We start from the raw sequence: 23,835 nt of genomic DNA on the forward strand, positions 1-23,835 counted from the left end.
GGATTGTATTGCTAGCTACATTTCATCTATTCTGTACTAAATTGTGTCATAATTAGCTATATCGAGGCAATCCTCAGCGGATGGACACGTGCCAACCAAGACTAATAAAAATTCAGTCGAAATATCAACAACGAGATAATCCAATACATTTTAATTTAGACTATAAACTATTCTATTTATAGATGTGAAGCGATGAAACTTTATGACTGTTTAATGACTTCATGGAGTGACAGAATACATGAAAAGACGAATGATATAATTCTATCTTTACAATGGATTATCAATATGGATGAAACAATAAATGAGTTAAGTATACTATTAAGGAATGAAGATTTACATACAGAATTTCATAAACATCAAGTGAGTCATTCAAGTAGTATGTTAAGACACATTTCAATTCTAACAGTTGTTTAAAAAATTTGTTGTATACGTTGGACGATGATTTTCACCACAAACCGATATCAGTTGTAGAATAATAGCTCAAATGCTTTCCGCGAAAATTAATAATAATTGTATGTCTATTAAAGTTCGGATTTATTTAGCAGAGTTTTGTTGTTAGGTCCTCGGTTCGAATCCCGCGAGGCGAAGTCGTGAATGCGCACTGCTGAGGAGTCCCACACTAGGGCGAAACAGCCGTCCAGTGCTCCCAGGTTTTCCATGGTGGTGCAGCTTCAATTGACTCATGATCTCAACTATTGGAAAAATCCAAGATCTATTGTATTGCATTAATTCAAAAGTATAGAAGTTACCGACTGAGAATATTAAATAAAAATCAGACTCTACTGTAAACTCAATTTTACTGGGCAATTTAAACTATTGAATTTTCATCCTATGATTTAGTGACATTATTATATCTTTAAAATCTTAAGATCTTAGATTTAGTACCATCTGTTGACTTACGTTTTGAACTTCATTAATCCAAAGATATGTTAACTGGTTGAAAGTAGTTGGCAGAAAACGTCAGACTTATGTTTCGTGCTAGTTGATACTCATAAGCTATTTGCACTCGCAATCTTGAAGCAACTTATGCTTTACAGGATTCGGACTAATATACTCCACTCCTACAGTCTGAGATAGCACACTTGAGCTGTTTGGACCGAGTTTTATTATCTGTTAGATAGATAAAATTGAATCGATTGATCACTACTGAATAATAGACATCAATTTTGTTAAGCGTTAGTGTTGATTGCATCCTACCGGTCCGATTGAGATGTAATCATCAGTTTAAGTGACTTGATTTTACGTGCTCTATGTCTTGACGTTATCTGCTTGAAGGTAGTTGGAAGAAAGTTTTGAACTTGGGTTTCCTACTAGTTATGAATATTCCCCGATCACTAGTGACAACTGTCTCGTGTTCAAAAACATTGGACTTTATTGAATCTCTTGAATTTTATTTGGAACTCTTAGAATTCAGTTTAAAGTTGATCACTAGTGAATACATGGTTATTGCTTTAAAGAAAGCACCTTTATTTAAAATAAATCCTTATGAATTTCGCTTGTGAATTGACTGAACATTAATTTTCATAATCATACTCATACACCTAATCCAATACTGATTACTCTAATAACAATTTAATCGAGAAAATTTCAGCTGACTATTAGATGTTCTGTTTTTCATGTTTTAAAATGTGTACAAATTACAACACACATGGAAAAAAACATTTTGACTGAACTCTAAGTATTATTGGGCTTCTATCTATTATTTTACAACACGGAGAACACCAAGCCAATCACACTTGATGGCGAAACTCTGGAAGATGTAGAATCCTTCACATACCTGGGAAGCATCATCGATGTACAAGGAGGTTCAGATGCAGACGTAAAGGTGAGGATTGGCAAAGCAAGGGCTGAATTCCCTTAATTGAAGAACATATACAACTCACAACAACTTCCAAGCAATATCAAAGTCAGAATCTTCAATACGAACGTCAAGACAGTTCTACTGTAACTGCCACAACCATCACTAAGAAGGTACAAGTATTATAAATAGTTGTCTTCGCAAGATACTCAACATCCATTGGCCGGACTCCATCAGCAACAGCATACTGCAGGAGAGAACAAACCAACTTCCAGATGAAGAGGAAATTAGGAAAAGACGATGGAAATGGATAGAACATACATTTCGGGAATCACCAAACTGTATCACGAGGCAAGTTTTAACTTGGAATCCTGAAAAGAAGCGAAAAAAAGGAAGGCCAAAGAATACATTACGTCGGGAAATAGAAGCAGATATGAAAAGGATGAATAACAACTGGAAGGAGCTAGAGAGGATTGCCCAGGACAGGGTTGAGTGAAGAGTGCTGGTAAGTAGCCTATGCTCCTCCACGAGGAGTAACAGGCGTAAGTAATCAAGTAAATACCTATTATTTTAACTGGCAATAAGGACGTTTGGTACTGTTGTGTCATCTTAGCTAGAAACAGACGCTGAAGATTTTGTTCAGAATGATGATGAAAGCTCTTCATCTAAACAATTTAACTAAGAGGATACAATACCACGATAAAGATTTACATGAACTACAAATCTTTCCCCTATCAATTCTCTATTAAAAACAATCTTACGTAATAAGAATAAGTTTAACCAGTACACAACATATTTTAACGACCTTTTTTGAAATTTTGTTCACCTTATTTTTAGCGCTTATTTCAAGCATCATTTGAATGGGTCAATCGTTTAATAAATCACGTTAAATATGAAAGTCTTTTAAATGACAATAATGATAATAATAATTTACAATGCTTCATTTTAATTGACTATAATCCATTATTTAATTTATTATATAATGAAATTACAGAGAAATTAAGTAAATTATTTACAATATTTATAACAATAGTTCAAAATTCATTAATATCAATCAATAAACAATTGGATGATTTTATTCAAGTAAGTTATGTAATGTTGTTTGATAAATGATATATGAGGTCTTGGTTACAAATTCGTACTCACCTACTCCATTGTTGAATAATTTTTCATACTTTCACCTCTTTGCATTCATGTAACTTATCATCCGGTTAAATGATTGGTTTTAACGATTATATAACCTATTATTATTATTGTTGTTGAATATGCCCCCCCCGGATGGCCTGGTACAGCCAAGAGTTCAGAGAGTCCACTCTTCCTCTCGAAATGCTCTCAAATGGCCACGCGTATATAGCCTCTGCTAGGAAGTTCTACTCACTGCCTTTTAGTGGTGAGGGTGTTGTTTACGAGCTTGAGAGGATGAAAAGGCGAAACTTCGGCGCTTTAACTGGGTTGGTGGACACGAAGGATCCACTTAGGGGAGTTGGGAAACCCTGATTCTAAACCAATGGTGCACATGAGCTCCAGTATCCTGAAGGTACAAATGGTGTATGAACCAATCGTTGGTCACCGGCTACCATGGGACTGCATCTCCTTACGATGCTTCACTGTTTTGTAGATCAGAACTCCAGGTCGAAGGTTCTGGGTGTGGCCCCCTAAGAAAACTACCTGCTTCGGTTTAGGCACCCGGGCAGTATCATTGTCTTCACACAAATCAAATGAGATTTTTGTGGTGCAAATGTATATGGTGCCCCCCTTGTGCCGATATCTATGTGTTCAAATAAAATAAAATAAGATGGATATAAAGAGCAATAATTTGTTTAGTGATGATTACCTGTTTTTAATAATTGAATTCATGAGTCAATCTAAGCTAGACCATTATTGGAAACCTGAAAGTACTGAACGTCCGTTTCATCCTGGTGTTCATCCACAATCCCTCATGCAATCACCAGTTTAGATTCAAATTCGGATGCGGTTACAATCAGAAATATATTTCTATACCACTTAATGGAACCACTATTTTTTTTCAGTTTTTATAGTCATATCCTCAAATTTTTTGTTAGGAGTAAGAACACAAGATCATAGCTGGCTTGTTACCGAACAACACTTCGGGAACGCAAAAAAATAGAATCAATTAAGATGATAGGATCAAAGTACAAAGAAGGAATAATATTAAGGAAATAAGATTTGAGATCTATTTTAAAAGATGAAATATTTTGTACTTCATTAAATGAAGAACTGAAATCCATGTATACATTAATATATCAAATTGTTTTGACGAGATTATCAAGAGAAACTGGACTCACGTTTTATGCTTGTTGATAGTTTACAGCAAACAGTATCTTTAATCTACAGAGAACTAATTCCTCTCGTGTTAATCTAACCTAAATCAATCAATGTTACAATCAGAAACATTACCATTTAGCTATATGACTAAGTTTGAAGAGTATCGGATTTAAAAACAAACGAACAAACATATTAAGCATCTTATAGTTAAGTCAAAAAACCTATTAACAGTACAGTTTGCATAAATTCATATCATTCAGAAGGAGTTTTGTGGAGATTGTAGTAAGTTCAACAGCGCCTGGCGCTTAACCAACTGATAGGTCCTGGGTTCAAATCCCTCGAGGCGGGGTCGTGGATGCGCACTGCTGAGGAGTCCCACAATAGGACGAAACGGTCGTCCAGTGCTTCCATGTTTTCCATGGTGGTGTAGCTTCAATTGACTCATATCATTCAGTTAAAAAATAAACAAACAAGCTCACATTCAATGTCTTGACAATGTTTAATATGTTTTTATACTTTATTATAGATACATACAAATATTCAATCTGATTTTAATGGATTCATACAAGTTGTTACCTATTTAAATCGTGTACATAATTGTCATGAGAAATTATTTAAAGACCATGATAATCTATGTCGTCAAGTTGAAGTATGTTCTAATTTTGTTTTTAAAAGTAAACATAAATGTATAACTTAGGGTGAGATTATAATATATGAAGGACTTTTGAGTGATGCTAAAGTGATCTTGAGAAACTCCACCTACTAATTTAAGGTGAATGAAGGTTATAAAGTAGTGTGAAGAATAAGGATTACGATTTACAGTTGATGGTTAAGGTTAGGAATTAGATTTAGGGTTTTCATCACGAACAGGTATTAACTAAAATGATAAAACGCTATTTAGCCGAATGAGTGAATGAATTTCGCGCCAAAATCCATGACCCATCATTCTAAATCTGATAAGTTCGTCCATAAATTATAGTCTTGCCAGTTCAGTGTAAAATTCATTTTTGTATACAGACTAATTTATATCATGTATGATGTTTATTAACTAACAATTAAATACCTGTAATATTTGTAAACAAATGAGTGTACTTAATTGTAAATATCTGTCATGATTTTGAAAAGCAAATGAAATTTTCATCTTAAGTTCAAGATGTGTTTCCTGGAGTTCTAGTAAGTAGATGTGACCAATGGAATCAAATAGTGTCTGATGTGAAGCAGTTACTCACTGAAGATAATAGTGGGCGATCGTGCAATATTACGGGTTGGTTGAAGTTAGACCTTAACACCATTGGATGCCGGCGCAATGGTTTAGTGGGTAAGTGGTCGCTCGCGAAACCATTAGGTCCTGGGTTCGAATCTCGCAGGGGGCGAGGTCTTGGGTGCACACTGCTGAGGAGTCCCATACTAGGGCGAAACGACCGTCCAGTGCTTCCAGGTTTTCCATGGTGGTCTAGCTTCAACTGACTCATGATCTTAACCGTTGAAATTAATATAATATCCACAAAACCCATCTGATATTGAAAATATGTAACACAATTGATGAAGCAATGAGTATCTTGAAAAAAACAAAATACTGTTTTTTCATTTTATTCTTCAGTTTATACAACATTTTCAAAAATGTTTAAACCATTGTGAAGAATTAAAATTCATTCAACTTGTTAAATGGTCACAATATGAACAGTTTATAATTAAATGGAAAAAGTTTACAAATCAAATTGAATGGGCTAGAAAAAAATTTCGAAGATATCAAGAAGAATTCTATCAAGTTTATGATAAAAAGTTGAGGTAAGCAAAGACAGTGGCTAGCAGTGGAATCCAGTTTGACGCGCGTTTCGTCCTATTTTGGACTCGTCAGCTGGACTCCCCCTTTACATTCAATTGATGTCATTTTATAGTGAAAACTAATCTTGTATTGAATAAACTGCTCAAATTCTTAATTTTATAGTTTCTTATTTTAACTTAACCCATATGTCATTGAGACTAACGGTAATCAATTAAAACAAGATGTTGAATAAATTCATTTGGCGTTGTTTACTTGTATCTTCCCATTGTTATTTAGGACTGCGATTGATCAGTCTCATGTTGACATATGTGCATCCTGTGCGGATTGCCTCGATAGTGTCTGAAGTCACAAGCTTTTTGAGCAAAGATGGATAGTGGCTGGCAATAGAATCCAGGGCGCAGGTTTCGTGCTATTTGGGACTCGTCAGCTGGATGTACCTGCATCGCAGAGTTGATGTTCTTTCCGGGACTCGAACCCAGTACCGTTCGCTTCAAACACCATCCCGTTATCCACTTAGCTACTGAGTCCTATCCACTATCCATCTTTGCTTAAAAAGTTTGTGACTTCAGACAATATCAAGGCAATCCACACAGGATGCACATATGTCAACATGAGACTGATCAATCGCAGTCCTAAATAACAATGGGAAGATACAAGTAAAACAACACCAAATGAATTTAAGTTGAGGTAATATTGACAATTTTGAATGTACTAGTATCAGTGTTATATATACAAGCAATTATTGTCTATCTACCGATTTTGATAATTATAGAATAAATACTTTGGTATGCTGATATAGGTTATATAAGAAAGATTAGTTCAGTGAGGAGTTCTCTTTTCGGTGAATTCATTTTCAAAGTTGTACAATCACAAATATACATTATACTTATTTTTACAGGATGATAATAATACTGATAATAAACTTCTGTTAGACATGGTGACAGTGAGGTTAAATAAACAAAGATATTAGAAGTTTTTTTATGAAGCAAGAAAAGTTTAATAATCGTTTGATTGTTAATGGCTTAAGTATTCATCAAAGGATAGATAAGGAAGTTATCATTGGGAAAGGATGGCTCATCATGATAAGATAGAATGTTGAAATTAAGATTAAATGTAATCAGAATGATCGTGGAAACAAAAATAAACCAGTTGGGGGTAGAGGATTTTAAGGGGAAGATGGAAGGTTAAGCAGATGGCTGTAAAGGAAAAAGAGTATGAAAAAGAGAAAAAAATTATAAGACATGGTAGAAGAAGAGGTTGTACCAGTTTCTTTTGCACACACAATTCTGGTTTTTACAAATGTATGCCTAATGCTTCGGCAATGCAAAGAAGATCCAGTCTAATTGTCTTTGGAAGACTTTTACTTGTTTTTAAAGTATACTAGTAGTTAAATGATAAGAGTTGTTTATTGTTTGTAAGTAGTACAGGATGTTTTATTCAAAAAATATGTCAAATGGTAGTAAGTAACCTACAAAATTAATCTCATGCAGTTATTTATATTTTAAGTGAGATTTAATCATTATATTCTTGGATATGGGGTTTTGTCCTAGTGAAGACTTGTTAGGTGAACTTATCAACGTCTCACACCCGATACTTTTCTCTTCAAACACAAAACGTTTTCCACCAAGGTGAAGAGTTCATTTAGTCTTTAACCTATTCGACAAGTTTAACTTCAATTGTGAAGGTATGTATTTTCATTCCGTCAATATAAAAAAACTAAATTTGATTAGTCTCTGCGGGGATATGTGGATACCAAGAATTCGTTTCTATTGGCAGTATTGAGGTACCTGCTTAAGATTCATATATACATGAAGTGATTAATTACAGTCCTGTATATCAATTATGCGAAAGTAAGAATCTTAAATAGAACTTCAATTACTGTATTGAATATTTTGTAGATAAACAAAGTCATCCTATGCTCCTCCATTAAATCAAATATTTAAGCAGTAAATGTCATTCCAATGTTTATTTATTTATAAATTTTTGTGTGGTGTCCCTGAGAATCAACCATTTACGATGTGCCTTTTCCTGACCGTTGTTGCTACCTTGACGTGGTGGTCGGGCTTGCCTGTCATAATGAAGCAACCGAGCTATGCTGGCTAAAACAATTGTTCCTCAGGGTCCTACCATGCCAGACAGGTTGGTTGAAGAGCGGTAAGACTAAAAGCAACAAACCCAAGGTCTGAAGGCGAAGCCGTACTGCTGACTGTACAGACATGTGACAGCAGTATGGTGTTTCCTTCACGCATCCAGCATGACAGCGATGCTGCCTTCCCACAAGGAAGGGTGGGGTTAGAAAAGATCGACCCTAAAAATGCACACCTCGCCTCATCCCACGGATATCCGTTTCCGGCGGTAAGGTCTCAACAATTATGGGGCTAACACGAAAATTACTCACGAAAAGGTCGTGTGTGATCGACCTCAAGCAGTTGTCCGTTGGGCACTGTGGTCACGCTCTCAGGTCATTAAGACCACTTCTAATCCAAATGCGCCTTTTGTGGCACTTAAAGATTTTAGTCGAATTTATGAGAAATAATGTACTTTTCAACATTGTTACATAAATTCATATACAAAAATATATACTAATTTGATTAAAAGCTAATGTTTCAAGTTTGTTTTCAATAACAATAATTTCACGTTAGGAAACTATAAAAGAAGTTGACCGTTTAGTTCATTTACTTACAACTGGCAAATATTCTGATGTTAATAATGATGCACAAATGATACTAAACGACATGAAGGAAGTGAGTTTAAATGAAAGGTATAATTGTTTAATGTTATGGAAATTTAAATTTTCATTGCTTAGAATATGTATCTCTAGTCCACATAAATGTCACCCAAATATAACAGATAGTAGAGGGTTAGAGACAATCAGAATGAAGCCCTTTTGATTTGGATTTTATTCTGATTGACATTTTATAGTTTATATCACTAGATGATCTTTGCTAAACAACTATTGGAAACCAAGAAACCCTGAAAGGCCGTTATTTATATTATAGAAGTAATTAGTATACGACACCTTTGAATAACCGTTAAAGCACTGATCTGTAATCCACTGGTTTATAATTTTAACTTACTATTTCTGGTGTAAGGTAGTTATAAACCAGAGGTAATGCAAAACAGTTGCGAAATATCAGACTAAACATGTAAACCATTGGGTTTCGGCTCACTGGTGTAAGGAGTAAGCACTTGCAGCGAAGCCTGAAGTTCCTGAGTTTCATCTGTATTGAGATTGTGTATAGGTATTGTTAGGTAATCCGATATTAGCAGAAAATAACAATTCAGTGTCTGTTTGAATACCTGAACTGTTTCTTCTTGACATCAAGATATTTCAACAAGTTATCTGTTTTTTTTTTGTTTTAACACATCATTATGTCTATTAACCGTATGACCTATTCAGACGCGTTTATGAACTATCGCTGTACAACTTACAAAAACGTACAGTTAGAGTCATTGTGGTGGCTGGCGAATCGCATCCAAGAGAAATAATATTAACCATAAGTTGAGTCATGAACTGCTTAATTCTAACTGCCGATCACTAATTAGCAGGATGAACTATATCCAATTCGTATTAAATCAAAACATGTGTCGTAATTATGGTACAATCACAATTCAAGAAAATTGGTTAAGTGATCTGAAGGATGATCACTTAGTATTGCTACACGATTCCAACATCATCGTCAGGATCTATGTATCGGCGATACAGTTACCTTTGTAAAGGTGAACTGATGTCGATCTACTTTCACATGCAATTATGTTTATGTTAGCAACATTGAGCCAACATCGATTGGGAGGTCCGTGGGTACTACTTTGATGTTGGGTGGGTTCAGTGGAGCTGGTCGATTCAAGAGTTCTTTAAAGTGTTCTACCCACCTGTTTCGCTGTTCTTCAATGTTGGTGACCATTTTGCTTACCTTGCTTTTCACTGGTCATTCTGGTCTGTGATAATTTCCAACGAGTTTCTTTGTTGTGTCATACAATTATCTCATGTTTCCTTCACTTGCAGCCTTTTCCACCGTCATTTCTAAATCTTCCATATAAATACATTTGTATGTTCTGATGCTCCTCTTCACTTACTTGTTTAGTTCTGTGTATTCAGCTTATATTTGAATCTATTAATTACTTTCAAATTATAATTATATTATGTAACCTTTTTTATTTTACAGCCATATTGTTATGTCATAAAATTAGAAAGTTCTATTCATCAACTTTTAGATCAACATAAAACTGTTCAAAATTGTGAATATAATGAGAAACAATTTGAAAAAGCTAAAATTGATAAAATGAATCTATCCTATTCATCGAATAGATCATTGATGAATACAACGATTACATTGGATAATACACTTTATATTACAGATAATTGTCAAGTTAATTTTAAACATATAAAACAATCATGTAAATATTTTAATGAAACAAATAATATATTATTATATATTGATCATGAAATGAAAAAAGTCAATTGTAGATATGACGCATGGCAACTAAATTTGAAAATTGATACATTTAAACAAGAGTTATATAAATCAAGATTAGGAGAAGTAAGTCATTGATATTTGATTTGATCTTGTTCATTATTGAAAGATTCTATGATGATTAGGTAAATATCAGTTTGAATACAGATGGTGTAGGAGTAGTTTGGAAGAAAGCTAGAGGCGACCAGACCAAAACATGTCACAAATTCATGAAGTCACTGACAGATAGACTGAGTCATGATGGTAGGTGTAGACTACCTGGTTGCAATCTGCAAGATGATATCAATCAATGGTTAGAGACATTGAATGACATGACTGAAAATCGTTTGCAATAGAGCATGTGAATCCACTCTTTGTATTTTCCTAAATCATAATCTTCTGAATCCTTCATGTCCTTTCTTTTTTTCTCTTTCCAAATTTATTTCACTGGATTATACTCCTTGAATAATATCTTCAGACCCTAATGTTTCCGATTACTACTTATACTTTTACTACCTCTACCAGTATGGGATTTGAATTGACGATTGTATCTGTGTGCTAATTCGGTAAGGCGACTTCAAATGATGTACGTACGTATGAAGTTCTACGTTGTTACTGACTGACTAAATTTACTGTTCATAGTCATGCTGTTTATTTTAAAAGTTGTCTATCATTCTTATAAATTTTCTACGACATTAAATGTTCAATATGCATATCCATGTCCTGTAATTAATGTTTTTTTTCTAAAAAAATAGATAACTTTAAATATGTTCAATGAAAAATATCAAAAACTTATTTCATTATGTAATCAATTAAGAAATGATGATGTAATTGTTCAATATGATACGAAATGTTTGAATAAGATGGAAAAATTATTGAAACTCTTAAGTTATATTTTGGATACAGAATTATTGGTTAGTTAGTTTGTTCTTTGTTAAACCTTTTCTTTTATAAAAACAAACAAACGACTAAGTTATAGTTGTCGTTTAAAGTATGAATTGTTATAGTTGAATTCATGAGTCAATTGAAGCTAGATCATCATGGGGAACCTGGAAGTACTGGACGGCGGTTTTCTATGGTGGTCTAGTTTTATTTGACTGATAAATTCAACTATAAAAAACCTCTACAAAATCCCTTCTGAAAAAAAGAACTATGTTATTGTGTTTTTAAGATTACTTAGCAGTTACACATCCATGTTATTGGTTGATAATTGTTACATACTAAGAAGTAACTGAGTTTACAGGTTTAGACTATGGTTTCTGCCGGATCTAAAGGTTATGAGCTTAACCCATAACAGTGGACATTATTGGGGATATCCTAAACCTGAAAAGAATAGTACTTCATGATGAAAACTTTCTTTTTAGCAGTTATTTGACTATTATGCTATGGGAATGATACTTTTAAATGTGATACTTCATTATAGCTATGCTAGATTGATTGATAAGGTTAAGATAAGTTTGAGTGTCTGTCTTTGTAATAACATACTTTAAATATTGCAGTAATTAATTGATGTAATGGTTACAAGAACAGATTCCTTTCATAGGATTGATAATTTCTTGTTATCCAATGTTATAAATTGCTTCCTTTATGCAATAACTCAACGATTGTGAGATTGTGGGGCCCTTTATTTTGTCGTCATTTAGATCAAACGATGTTTGTTGATGGGCTCTCCAATTTAGTGGCCCGCGATCTGACTCCAATTTGATCGTATGAATGATTGTGATCGAAATACATATGTCCCCATCCTCGTACATAATCATCGACTTAAATCGCGTTAGTCAATAACGGGATTAAACAAGTCAAATAACGAGAATCGACTTTTGAATACATATATTTAGTATATAAAGCGAATGGAATAGAACAAAGCAAAACGACGCGCTGTGGAGATGGCGGATAACTCAACTCCTATTTAACCAAGCGTTAATCAATTTTTATAGTTACACAAAAATAAGTTACAGACACGTGATGGATGGGATAAGAAATGTACACACATCTACGCTCATATAAAAACAGTCAAGATTGATAAGCGGATAATTAACAAGATCAAGGAAGGACTCAAGTAGAATGAATGGATTGGGCTGTCCCAAAGCTAGAATAAGGTAATATGGGCTTAACATAACGACCGACACTACAAGATAACGATCGAGATCAGTACTTAACACCTATTGGTCTAGGTTGGAGTTTTGTATGCCCACTTGTTAAATAATCGGACTAGGACAAGAACACAGCAGACAGATAACTTCTGTTGTACCGTTCAGTTCATAACTCAAACTAGTGTGATAATATAGGTTAAATTCCAGACCACACATCAGTATAAATTAAAATTAAAATTTGGGGACAACCATGTCATAAGTGAAAATGTACTTAGCAGTTGGTTCATACTTGACTAACGTAAGGAATGTAAAACACAGAACATTAATTTATGCTCAAAACGAATGCTTACAACTATTATTATATAAAGGCTATGAACCGATCAGTATTAGACCACCATTGAAAACCTGGGAGCACGGAATGACCATTTTTTCTCAGTGTCAGACTGCTCAGTAGTGCAGATCTGCGGTCCCGCAAACCAGGATAGAACCTTGGAACCTCGTTCTCACGCGGACGTCTAAGCTCTAAACCACTGAGCCGGCGTTCGACGGTGTTATGCCCCAATGAATCTCAAGAATATCCATAACTCTATACTGATAATCATTATGTGCTCACTAGTTACTAGCTTCGAGAGGTGAATTTCGGGTATGAGGCGGTTTTGCACCGTAGACAATTTAAGATGGTCCATACTGATACAAAACGACTATCCACTGCTTCCAGGTTTCCAATAGTCAGACACTGATCGGTTCATGATCTCAATAAAGTTTATGTTATATTAAATAAAGAGGAGTGTTTTTTTTATTGGGTTTACTGCAGCAAACACCAAAATTTGACCAATAGTGCACAATTTCTAGTATATGGAAATGTTTCACTTCTATTTGGATATATACTTCATTAAACTGGGAAATGTACTCGGATCTGAATCTAACGTTGAGAGATTGCGAGAAGAATCGTACGATTTCATCCGATAAAATCCTGAACATTACATTTTTATGTTATCAGTATAGAGTAGATGGAATAGGATTAACGGTTGAATTCAGTGCTCGAGTTTTTATCCTGTTTAGGACTAGTCAACTGGATGTACCTACATCCCAAAGTTGATATCTATCTCAGAACTCGAGCTCAATTCCATTCACTTCAAACGCTATTGCATTATCCATTTAGTTACTGAGTTTAAATAGCATTCATTTGTGCAACAGGTATGAGTTTTAATTCCATATGAAATGGATCGATTCTGACCCCAAATGCCTTGGTACGGCCGAGAGTGGGGAGAGTCCACTCTACCTCTCCAAATGCTCTCACATGGCCACGCGTATATAGCCCCTGCGAGGGAAGTCTTACTCACTGCCTTCTCGTGGCAGGGGTGTTGTTTACGATAATGAGAGGACGAAGAGCGAATGTCCGGCGCTTTAACCGGATTCCAAACCAATGGTGCACATGGGCTCCAGTATCCTGAGGGAACAAATGGTGTATGAACCAATCGTTGGTAACCGGCTACCATGGGAATGCATCTCCTTACGATGCTCCACTGCCTTGTGGATCAGACCTTCAGATCGAAGGCTCGGGGAGTGGCTCCTTGAGCAAACCACCTGCTTCGGTTTAGGCACCCGGGCAGTATCACAGCCCTCACACATATCAAATAAGATTTGTGTGGCGCATATTTATTTAGTGCTTCCTTGTACCTAAAGTCATGTTAGTTAGATTTATACACAATACAGTTTTCACTGTTAGTAACTGTTGAATTGTTAAAGCTATACAAACTCTTCAGTAATGAATGTATGAAGGCTTTTTTTTAAGTTTTTTCCTTAATTGTACAAATGAAGATATACAATGGTTAGCAACTGTTTTTAAAATGTTTTTAAATTCAAGTCTTTCTCATCAGAATACTGGAATCATTGTTCAAAACTATTAAATATATCAATCAATATCAATTGGAAAAATTGTACAATCAATGATTTAATGAATAATCCCAAGACTAATTTATTAAAACAAGAATATCAATTAAAAGAAATCAATAATATATTTCAATATTTATTATCGATTTATCAAATTAAAACAACAATTGAAAATCAATTCAAATCATTAACTATTCAATTTATATCAATGAAATCACATTCAGAATTGATTAAATCTATTCATTTATCATTTCGTAATGAATATATTGATCAAATGAATCAGGTAATACAATATCTATAATTCAAATTATGTTTAGAAGGGATTTTGTAGAGATTGTAATAATTTTAATAGTTGAGATTATGAGTTCATTGAAGCTGGATCATTATGGGAAATCTGGAAGTGCTGGATGGGTGTTTCGTTCTATTGTGGGACTACTCTTTAACACTGTGCATCTATGACCTCGCCTCACAGGATTGAAACCCAGGACCTATTAGTCTCGCGCGCGAGTGGTTAACCAATAGACCACTGTTTTTTTTGTTTGTTGTCTTTTAAAGTATTCGAGTTGTAAAGATTCATCATAAAATGTAAGAGTGATGAAATCAAATTAAATCCTTACTGTTTCGTTTGTTAGACCTGTTATTTAACAAATAATTGGTAGTTTTAGGAAACATGTTTTAATAAATATTGTAGATCATCAGCGTTGATCTCTGTCGAATGATTGGAGGTCTACTCGATTTAGACGGGAGTGATGTAACAAACAGCCAACTTCATGTCACACCATTCAGTCAGCATCTAACGTGAATTACCCCTTCGACGTATCAAAGTACTATGGCCGATTTGAAGACCGTATAACATAAAGGAGGTTATTATGGAAATATATTAGTAAAATTAAGTACGGAGAAGATAGCGAGATCACCACCGCATGCGCCAGTCCATGGCATACGATTAAATGATGTGTGTTAGTTTTCCTTGACTTTGACAGGGATCGATAGTCTGTTCGATATTCAATGACCCAACTGCCGAATGATTTGGCAAGGGCTCAGTGACATTTCACTTGTCCTACAATATCTGACCTATTTAGGTAAGTATTTTCGCAAATATTAAGGACTAAATGAAACTGAGCCATAATAGACGGATAAAAAGTATGTACACATGTACATAAATGAATGTCTTTATAGCAAGTATATTCGTTAAATACTTGTCATAACTTTCAAATGGTATACTAATTTAAAGAACCAATCAATGGTATATCTGAGAACAGAGAAAACGGCAAAGTATACAGTAAAAATAAACTATTTCGCTATTGCAATGAAGAATCTGATATGGCAAACAATGATTTAATCTATTAGAGTAAGAACGGCATATGAAATGCATCGTCTAGGACACGTAATCATTTTTTTGAAGTGAAATTATATTACTTAGTCAATTAGTTATGCCTATCGATGCTTAATTGTATGACATTGTAAATCTGTTCACGTAGTAAGTTAGTTAATAATTTTTTTTTGAGTTAAACGATCATTTATCACTAGTCTTCGTGTTCTTACTAAACCTCATCAGAATCGGTGTTTCAGTACCAAGCATAAGTCAATCGAACAATTTCAGAGGGATAACAGTGACAGATATAATAAGATTAACAAAAATATTCCACTGATAAGACAGAATTCAAAACAACTTGATTACATTCCCATGGTAAACAAACGTAATATAAAGTTTTTTCAAACATATAATCTTATATATTTGAAGAGATTTTAATCATAAACCATCAGAATTGAGAATAATATTTGAAAATATGTCTTTTAAATGTACTACCGGATCAGTCTTACACAAGTGCAAATTTTCAGAAGTTTAGAAATCAAATTAATGTATATCGGTTAAGTCGAAGTAACGTGACGTGATTTAAGAACGTACTAAGTACAGGCTTATGTACTCAACTTTGAGTTGTATGAAGGCTAGCGACATTACCTGGTTGTTCGAACCATAGTAAGCAAAGAGAAGTTCGAAGCTACGACCTATTTCCCAAACTCAAGTGTTTTAACCACTCAGGAAACATATAACAGATTCTTGATCTGTATAATAGTCTCTTTTATTAATCTGGTTAAAAGAATAAGGTGTCAGATACTTGAAGAAAAATTCAATAAAAACTCACTTCTCTCTTAAGTTAATAGTGACGCTTTTGTTCAAGAAGACAATGAATGCTTCATTGTTAAACCATCCAGCACGAAGAACGAAATCATTAAAATTAATAGAATAAAATTAATTGTAATTCAAATCCCAACAGTGTTATAAAATAGGTGATGAGAAATTTTAGCTTGAATCTAGTTATTTAGTGATTGGAAAACTGTCTGGAAAAAATAAATCTTTTATAACGAGTTTTTTTCAATGTTGTTTAAATCAAATCCATAGAAAAACTGTTAATTTTGGATTGCATTCACTACAAACTGACTTCTTTTGCAATATCGTTGAAAATCAAGAAAGATTAGACAGTGAAATATGAGGGTTCTAGTTTCAATACCTAATGGAGTAATGAAGTTACGGTGCAAAGGATGTACAGGACTTACAAAGTACTCCCTAGTTTTCAATAGTATCCTAAGATCAGCCCATAAAGAATACAATCTACAACTTGAATCAATCCCCACAAAACTGCTTTAACTAAATTACGAGTTTGCTAAAACACTAATATGGTGATTTCAATCAAAGGAAAAGCTCATGTTTCTGATGGTTGTTATAGCTTAAAATCTCCGAATTATAACGTCAAACAATGTATATCATATACGTTAATTTAAAAAAGATTACAGTATATTTTGTTTTCAAAAAGGCCATTTTTACTTCTTGATTGAAAAAAACCTTTATAGAACAGATGGAATGTGGCTAACAGTGAAGTTTAGAATGTATGTTTTGTTCTATTTATACGTGTCATTTGAATGTGAACATCGACCCTGAAATGCAGGCACACCTAACCGATGAGTCCCAATCACGACGAAACGCACAAATTAAATTCCACTGCTAGCCATATTCCATCTATTTCGTACTAACTTGTCTCATAATGGTTATATCGTGATAACCCACATAGGATGCACATATATCACCCAAGACTGGTCAAATCCCAGTCAAAATACCAACAATGGAATAATCTAATCCATTTCAAATACAGTTAGAAAATTTATCTGAAATTTATGGTTGTATCTGAGCATGAAAAACATTTAGGCTTCTAGAAAAGTGAATCTCTCCACCATTGTAGTAGACTTTTGTGTAGTACTTCACACTAGTCATGGTCAGTGATTTGAACCTTTAAGGTGGCTTGGTTTAAAAACACTTAATCCCATTATTTATTCACAGTTCGGTGTCATTTCGTGCTTTCATTTTTAGGCATCATTTAGTTCTTTTAATCCATATATTGATTTGCTAAGTTTCCTAACAAAATCAAAATTCAAAACTCTACTGGTCTAGTTAGGATCTTATTGAATTCTTCTTTCTCTTCAGTTAATTAAAATAGCCCACAATGTCATTGAATAAGAAAAAGAGAATTCAGCGAAGAAAATCTTCTTTCCGACGATATCATTTACTTAAGCTGTACATTCATATACATAGTTATCTGAAAAAAAATCTATCTATGGGAGAATAGAAAAGATCCCATCACAAAAATGGATTCGAAAATAAATAGAAAATGAGGTTACGTACTAATCAACGGGTAAGGAAGAAAATAATTTATGGGCCAGATAATAATCCAATTTTCAGATATGAAGAAAAAACGACAAATATAAAGGTCAGAAGGGGTTTTATGGAGATTTTAGAAATTTTACTAGTTGAAATCATGAGTCAATTGAAGCTAGACCACCATGGAAAATCATCACAAAACCCCTTCTGATAATAATCATCTACTCACTAGTGACTGACTTCAAGAGACATTTCCTTGAGTTCTAGTGAGAAGCCGTTACCAATGGAGTTCAACCAGGTTTGTTGTGAGATATCAGCTCACTGAAGACATTGGTGTACGGTGGCGCAATTTCGTGAATTGATTGAAGTTAGACATTGACACCGTTGGATGCCGTGTCAATGGTCTAGTTGTTAAGCGCTCGCGTGCGAGCTTGATAGGTCGTGAGCTCGAATCTGGTGGGATCGTGGATTCACACTTCTGAGGAGTCCCATTCTAGAACGAAACGGCCGTCTAGTGCTTCTAAGTTTTCCATGGTGATCTAGCTTCAATTGACTCATGATTTCAACTAGTGAAACATAAAGGTCATAATAATAAACTGAATAATAATCTAGAAAAGTTTAAGTTTAAAGTGCAAAACAGTAATTTAAAAAATTCAATGATAATCAAATAAAAGTGCAGAAAAACAAGTAGTAAAAAACCCAGAAACATACCCATCAAATGAATTAGAGCCAAGGAAGGATGAAAGGTTGGACGAATCGTTTCTGCACGCAAAGTTCAGGGTTGAGTTCATGGATTGCCAATGCCTCAGCAGTGCATAAAATATTGATTCGACCCCCCTTAGATCCAGTTCCTTTGACTCTGTAAATTACTTTAAAAGAAGAGTCCTTTGGAGCGATGTGTCCACAGTTAATTAAATACTCCGGTATCAAACTAGTAATTGTTTTACATTCTCCTTTTAAGAGCCAAGCCAGATAGTGTTCCGAGATGCGTTTGTACAGTGATCGATTTGTGCAGCCTATGCAATCTTTTCTTTTATTCTACAGACATATATTTTTCATGTAACTATATATATGAATGTACAGCTTAAGTAAATGATTTTGTCGAAAAGAAAATTTTCTTCGCTGAATTCTCTTTTTCTTTCTTCTTCCTGTTTGTTCTATTTTAAGATTTCCTAACTTAAATTGATTATTTTTACCGTACTCTATGTTACCTCTAACTAATTGAGTGATTTTCTATCTAATATCCTTTTGTATTATATAAGGATCTCTCTGGAAGGTATTCATCCAGAAGTAACCGTTGTACAACAGAAATTCCCTATCCATGGATATTCTTGAATATTGACAATTTAATTGAAAACTTATGTGAATTATCAAATAAACTTCAAAGTTTACTAGATTCTGAACTTTTGAATAGAATAAAACAAAATGAAACAACAAATGAGTATCTACTTGAAAATGATTACTATTTAATGAAGAAATTAAATCAAACGAAGAATACATTATGTAATATGAAGTTAATACAAGATTATGTAAGTCATTTTAATGATCATGTGTGATAATCAGAAGTATTTGGATTGTAATCAAAATCGAGGTCATTTAGTACTTGTGATTCGCATTGAACAAGTTTCCCACAAGGAACAAATGCATTATGAAGACAAATAAAATTTGATACGAGGTCAAGATTTGATTCTTCTGAAATAGTTTCCTCAAATTTATTAAGAATGTTATTGTAGAGTAAAGGATCATTAGAAAAATCAGCATCTATCACGACTGCATCAGGTTTTCGATCATGACTAGGTTCACTCAACATATTTTCCTCAGATTTGCAAGGAATTTCGTCAGAAATAAGTGAACTATTAGGGAAAACCATATCTGGTACAATAACATGAGAAATCTGACAAGTCGATTGATTAGAATCTGTCTTGCAAGAATTCTGAGTTTCATTTAACTGTGAACTGCTATATGACTCTACACTGTCTTTCGAAATCGTTGATCAAAATAAATGATCATTGTAAATACTCAACTTAATAGAATCAGAATTACAAGACTTAATATTCGTTGCAACTAGATGAACAGTAGTACAACAAACTGACTGAATATGTCCAATATCACCACATTTAAAGCACTTAGAATTACAAAATTTACATGAATTGAAAGAGTGGAACCTGCCATAGGAAAAACATTGACCAAACTTGTGTCCATCTTTGTGAACTGCATCGCAACTCCTCAATGAATTATCTGCATAACCTTGAGTATGCACTGGGTTGGGATGACGTAATGTAGTGGAATTTTTTATATCCTCATGAATCATTTTACGGAATCTTCCTCCTTTGCCGCATTCGAAATTTGTAGACTTAAAATAGTCTAGCAGTAGATCCTTGAGAATTGTATAAGAAAGCGAAATGGGCTTTTCCGGTTAAGCCAGAGTTCTTAATAAGCTATATGCTTCTTTTCCGATGAATGTGAGGAAATGTGCTACAATATTAACATCCACATCATCTTCCTTGGTCATAGCCCAGATTTCGAACCTTACAAAGTAATCCTCAAAAGCATCAAGATCTGAATGTATATCCAACCGTTCCATCACAGGCTCCATCGCGACGCCAATATGATAATCAGAAATATTTGAATTATAGTACGAACTGAGAATCCCAGAAATAACGTAATCAGATCAAGAAGTACTAGATAACCACAAACGAATGTACTGTATTTTGAATTCGAAATCAAGCATTCAACAAGTACCAAGGTATCATTAGTTCATTCAAACACCACATCACGTCTAAATGATTAAAATATCATGACTGATAGTATTAGTTCTAAAGTAGATTCCGTATGTTTTTAAATATTTTTTTCTTTACTATGAAACATAATTAGTTAAAGAACTATTCAAAAAAACTAACGGGAACTAGACAACTGTTCAACTTTTGATGGAGTTTTGTTCTCTGGGCTAGATGGTTTAGTCGTGGAGCTTTCATTGTTCTTGTGAACGATATTATTAGCACAAACTCCATCAAAATCATTTACTTGAGATACTAATCTTCTCCACCATCTCAATCGTTCAACTATTTACCAGTGAAAATTCCTACAATTCTATGTAAAATTAAAATCCATGGCATTCAAATCTCTACAAATATCAACTATGAATACATCCGTATAACATACTCTAACATGTTGGTTGAAAAAAAGTCAACAGTTATTGCTTCATATACTATCTCGATTGAAAATTACACTTTAATACGTTTTAATAAGTAATACTAACTAAATATGAACAGGAAAATGGATAGAACTGCTGGAGACGATATATTTAATGAACAATTAAAATGTTATGAATAGTTTCAGCATATTTTCAAAATGTAATAAAGTCTATTTTATAGCTCAAGCCTAATCGAACTTTGGAGGCATTCTTGGGTATCTGGGCTACCTGTTCCAGCCATTTAGATATTTCAACAAATTATGTTTTTTGTTTGTTTTAGCGCATCATTATGTCTATTAACTGTATAACCTACTCAGGTGCGTTTATGAAAAGTTTATGAACTTTCTCTGTACAACTTACAAAAAAGTACAATCAGAGACATTGTGGTGGCTGGCAGTATGCACTGGAATGACTGAACATAGCTTAGATGACGATTCCTGTAGTGCTAACATCTGACTGGCGATCACTCAGTATTTATCGTCAGGATCGATCAAGAAATAAGTAGAAGAAACTTGTTGAAATACTTTGTTCTGAGAATTATATATTGTACCAAAAATATAATATTGAATAAAGTCATTAGTAGGTTAATATCATCGTACTGACTTAGTTTATTTCATTTATGGGTAACAGCTTTTCAATACACCATTGAAAAACTTATCTTGAGCAAAATGGTCTTTTTTATGTAGTAGTGTTCTGAAGATTTCTATATATATCGAGCATGATGTCGGTTTGATGCAATTAAAATTTCATGATAAATATACATTGGTTATAGTCATAGTCCGTTGACAATTCGATAACTTTTCTTTTGAATTATTTATTTATTTGTTTTAACACATAGATATTGGTACAAGGAGGCAACAAAATATATATGCGCCACACAAATCTCATTTGATTTGTGTGAAGGCTGTAATACTGCTCGGGTGGCCAAACTAAAGCAGGTGGTCTGCTAAGGGGGCCACACCCAGAACCTTCGACCTGAAGGTCCAATCCACAAGCCAGTGGAGCATCATAAGGAGATGCAGTCCCATGGTAACCGGTGACCAGTAATTGGTCCATACACCATTTGTTCCTTCAGGATACTGTAGCCCATGTGGGTATTTGGAATCAGGGTTTTCCGACTCCCCTAGGTGGATCCTCCGTGTCCACCAACCCGGTTAAAGCGCTGGAGTTTCGCTTTTCGTCCTCTCAATTTCACAAACAACCCACCCCCCTTGACGAGAAGGCATTGAGTAGGACTTCCCTGGCAGAGGCTATATACGCGTGGCCATGTGAGAGCGTTTGGAGAGGAAGAGCGAACTCTCCCCACTCTCGGCCGTACCAGGGCATTTGGGGGCTTTCTTTTGAATAGTCAGAATTCAAATCTAATAACTGTTTTGTTAAAGTATCATTTGATGATATTCAAAGTTCTTAATCTGTACATGTTTATATTACACAGTGGTTATATTTATATCGATTATATTCATTAAAACAAAGTAATGAAGAATGTAACTCAAATCAATTCATTATATTAACTGATAATTATGTAAATTTGGAAAATGATATACTACTAAATAATGATCGAGTAATATCTGTTCAATCTATCGAATATGAAGATAATGAATTAATTCAAATAAATTGTATAAATTTACAATGTTTTATTGAAATTGTTCATAGTAAATGGGATTTATGGTTAATATTAAAGAATGATCTTTATGAACATGTTAGTATGTTTGAGAAATCAATCGATGAAATGTGTGAGGTAAGCAACTATTTGTAAGTTTTGATTGATTTTGCTAAAATTTGTATTAGTGGTTGGTCTGTTTTACAAATATGGATTTAAGTAAGATAAGAAGAAAAAAACATTGAAATAATGGAATTGCTGTGAAAGTTTGTTATTCGTAACTGGAAATCACTAGTAGTCATTAGCTTCTTGAGGATTTCAATGACAACGTTCCAGATAGTAACTGCTTAGTAACATGAATTCGAATGACAGTTTCTTTGAGATCGTAGGTGAATTAATGGTATTCGATGTAAATAAGCATTCATACTGATTGTCTCTAACAACTTTGAAATAAAAGATAGCGCACGCAAAGCTAATTCATTTGGATTTGTACTACACTACGCATTGGTTGGCTGAATTCAATGGTATTAATACGTAGTCAGTACTACATTGAAGTTTACATCAAGAACTGACCCTAGTTAGACAACCATTTAAAACCAGAGTGAGATCGAAAGGTTGTTTGGAGTTTCTCAGCAGTATACACCACGACACTATCAAAGATTGAACCCAGAACCTTCAGTTGTCCAGTGTTTCCTGGTTTGAATGATTGTCTAGATAAGGTGAGTCTCTAATGCAAACTACAAAATCCAACAGTCTTCATTGGTGTGATGTTAGTTGAACCATTGAACAGATTCTAATTCTGTTGTGGCATGTGGTGCCTGATACTGATGATCATTGTTCTGAAAAACCAATCCCACTAGCTACTCGGGTGAAAAAACTAAATTTGAGAGTTTACTGACTGACCAAATCAGAGTGTATATATATCCCTTAAAAAATTAAGCCACTGATGGTTTATGCCACATTCATTAGAAATGAAAACCATGTTTCGGCCAATCATGTGAACTTATCATTTTGACTGCATCACCTCTCCTTCCTAAGAAATAGATTTATCATCTCAGATACAGTTAAAGAAGTTGG

At 34.1% G+C, this 23,835-nt stretch overlaps 1 protein-coding gene across 1 annotated transcript in view; it reads left to right on the forward strand.

The window, feature by feature from the left end:
• MS3_00010052 (uncharacterized protein) overlaps positions 1 to 23,835 on the forward strand; it is a gene marked incomplete at its 3' end in the record, with an annotated part of 91,431 nt that overhangs the window by 17,659 nt on the left and 49,937 nt on the right. Inside the window, exons 10-19 of the mRNA XM_051218386.1 lie at positions 183 to 360; positions 2,636 to 2,881; positions 4,611 to 4,733; positions 5,685 to 5,852; positions 8,513 to 8,614; positions 10,037 to 10,411; positions 11,080 to 11,238; positions 14,285 to 14,593; positions 19,228 to 19,515; positions 22,594 to 22,896. Coding sequence (XP_051073125.1) covers positions 183 to 360; positions 2,636 to 2,881; positions 4,611 to 4,733; positions 5,685 to 5,852; positions 8,513 to 8,614; positions 10,037 to 10,411; positions 11,080 to 11,238; positions 14,285 to 14,593; positions 19,228 to 19,515; positions 22,594 to 22,896 — 2,251 coding nt within the window. The remainder of the gene's footprint in view (positions 1 to 182; positions 361 to 2,635; positions 2,882 to 4,610; positions 4,734 to 5,684; positions 5,853 to 8,512; positions 8,615 to 10,036; positions 10,412 to 11,079; positions 11,239 to 14,284; positions 14,594 to 19,227; positions 19,516 to 22,593; positions 22,897 to 23,835) is intronic.

This window comes from Schistosoma haematobium, chromosome 1 (assembly GCF_000699445.3).
Source record: "Schistosoma haematobium chromosome 1, whole genome shotgun sequence".
Classification (NCBI taxonomy): domain Eukaryota; kingdom Metazoa; phylum Platyhelminthes; class Trematoda; order Strigeidida; family Schistosomatidae; genus Schistosoma; species Schistosoma haematobium.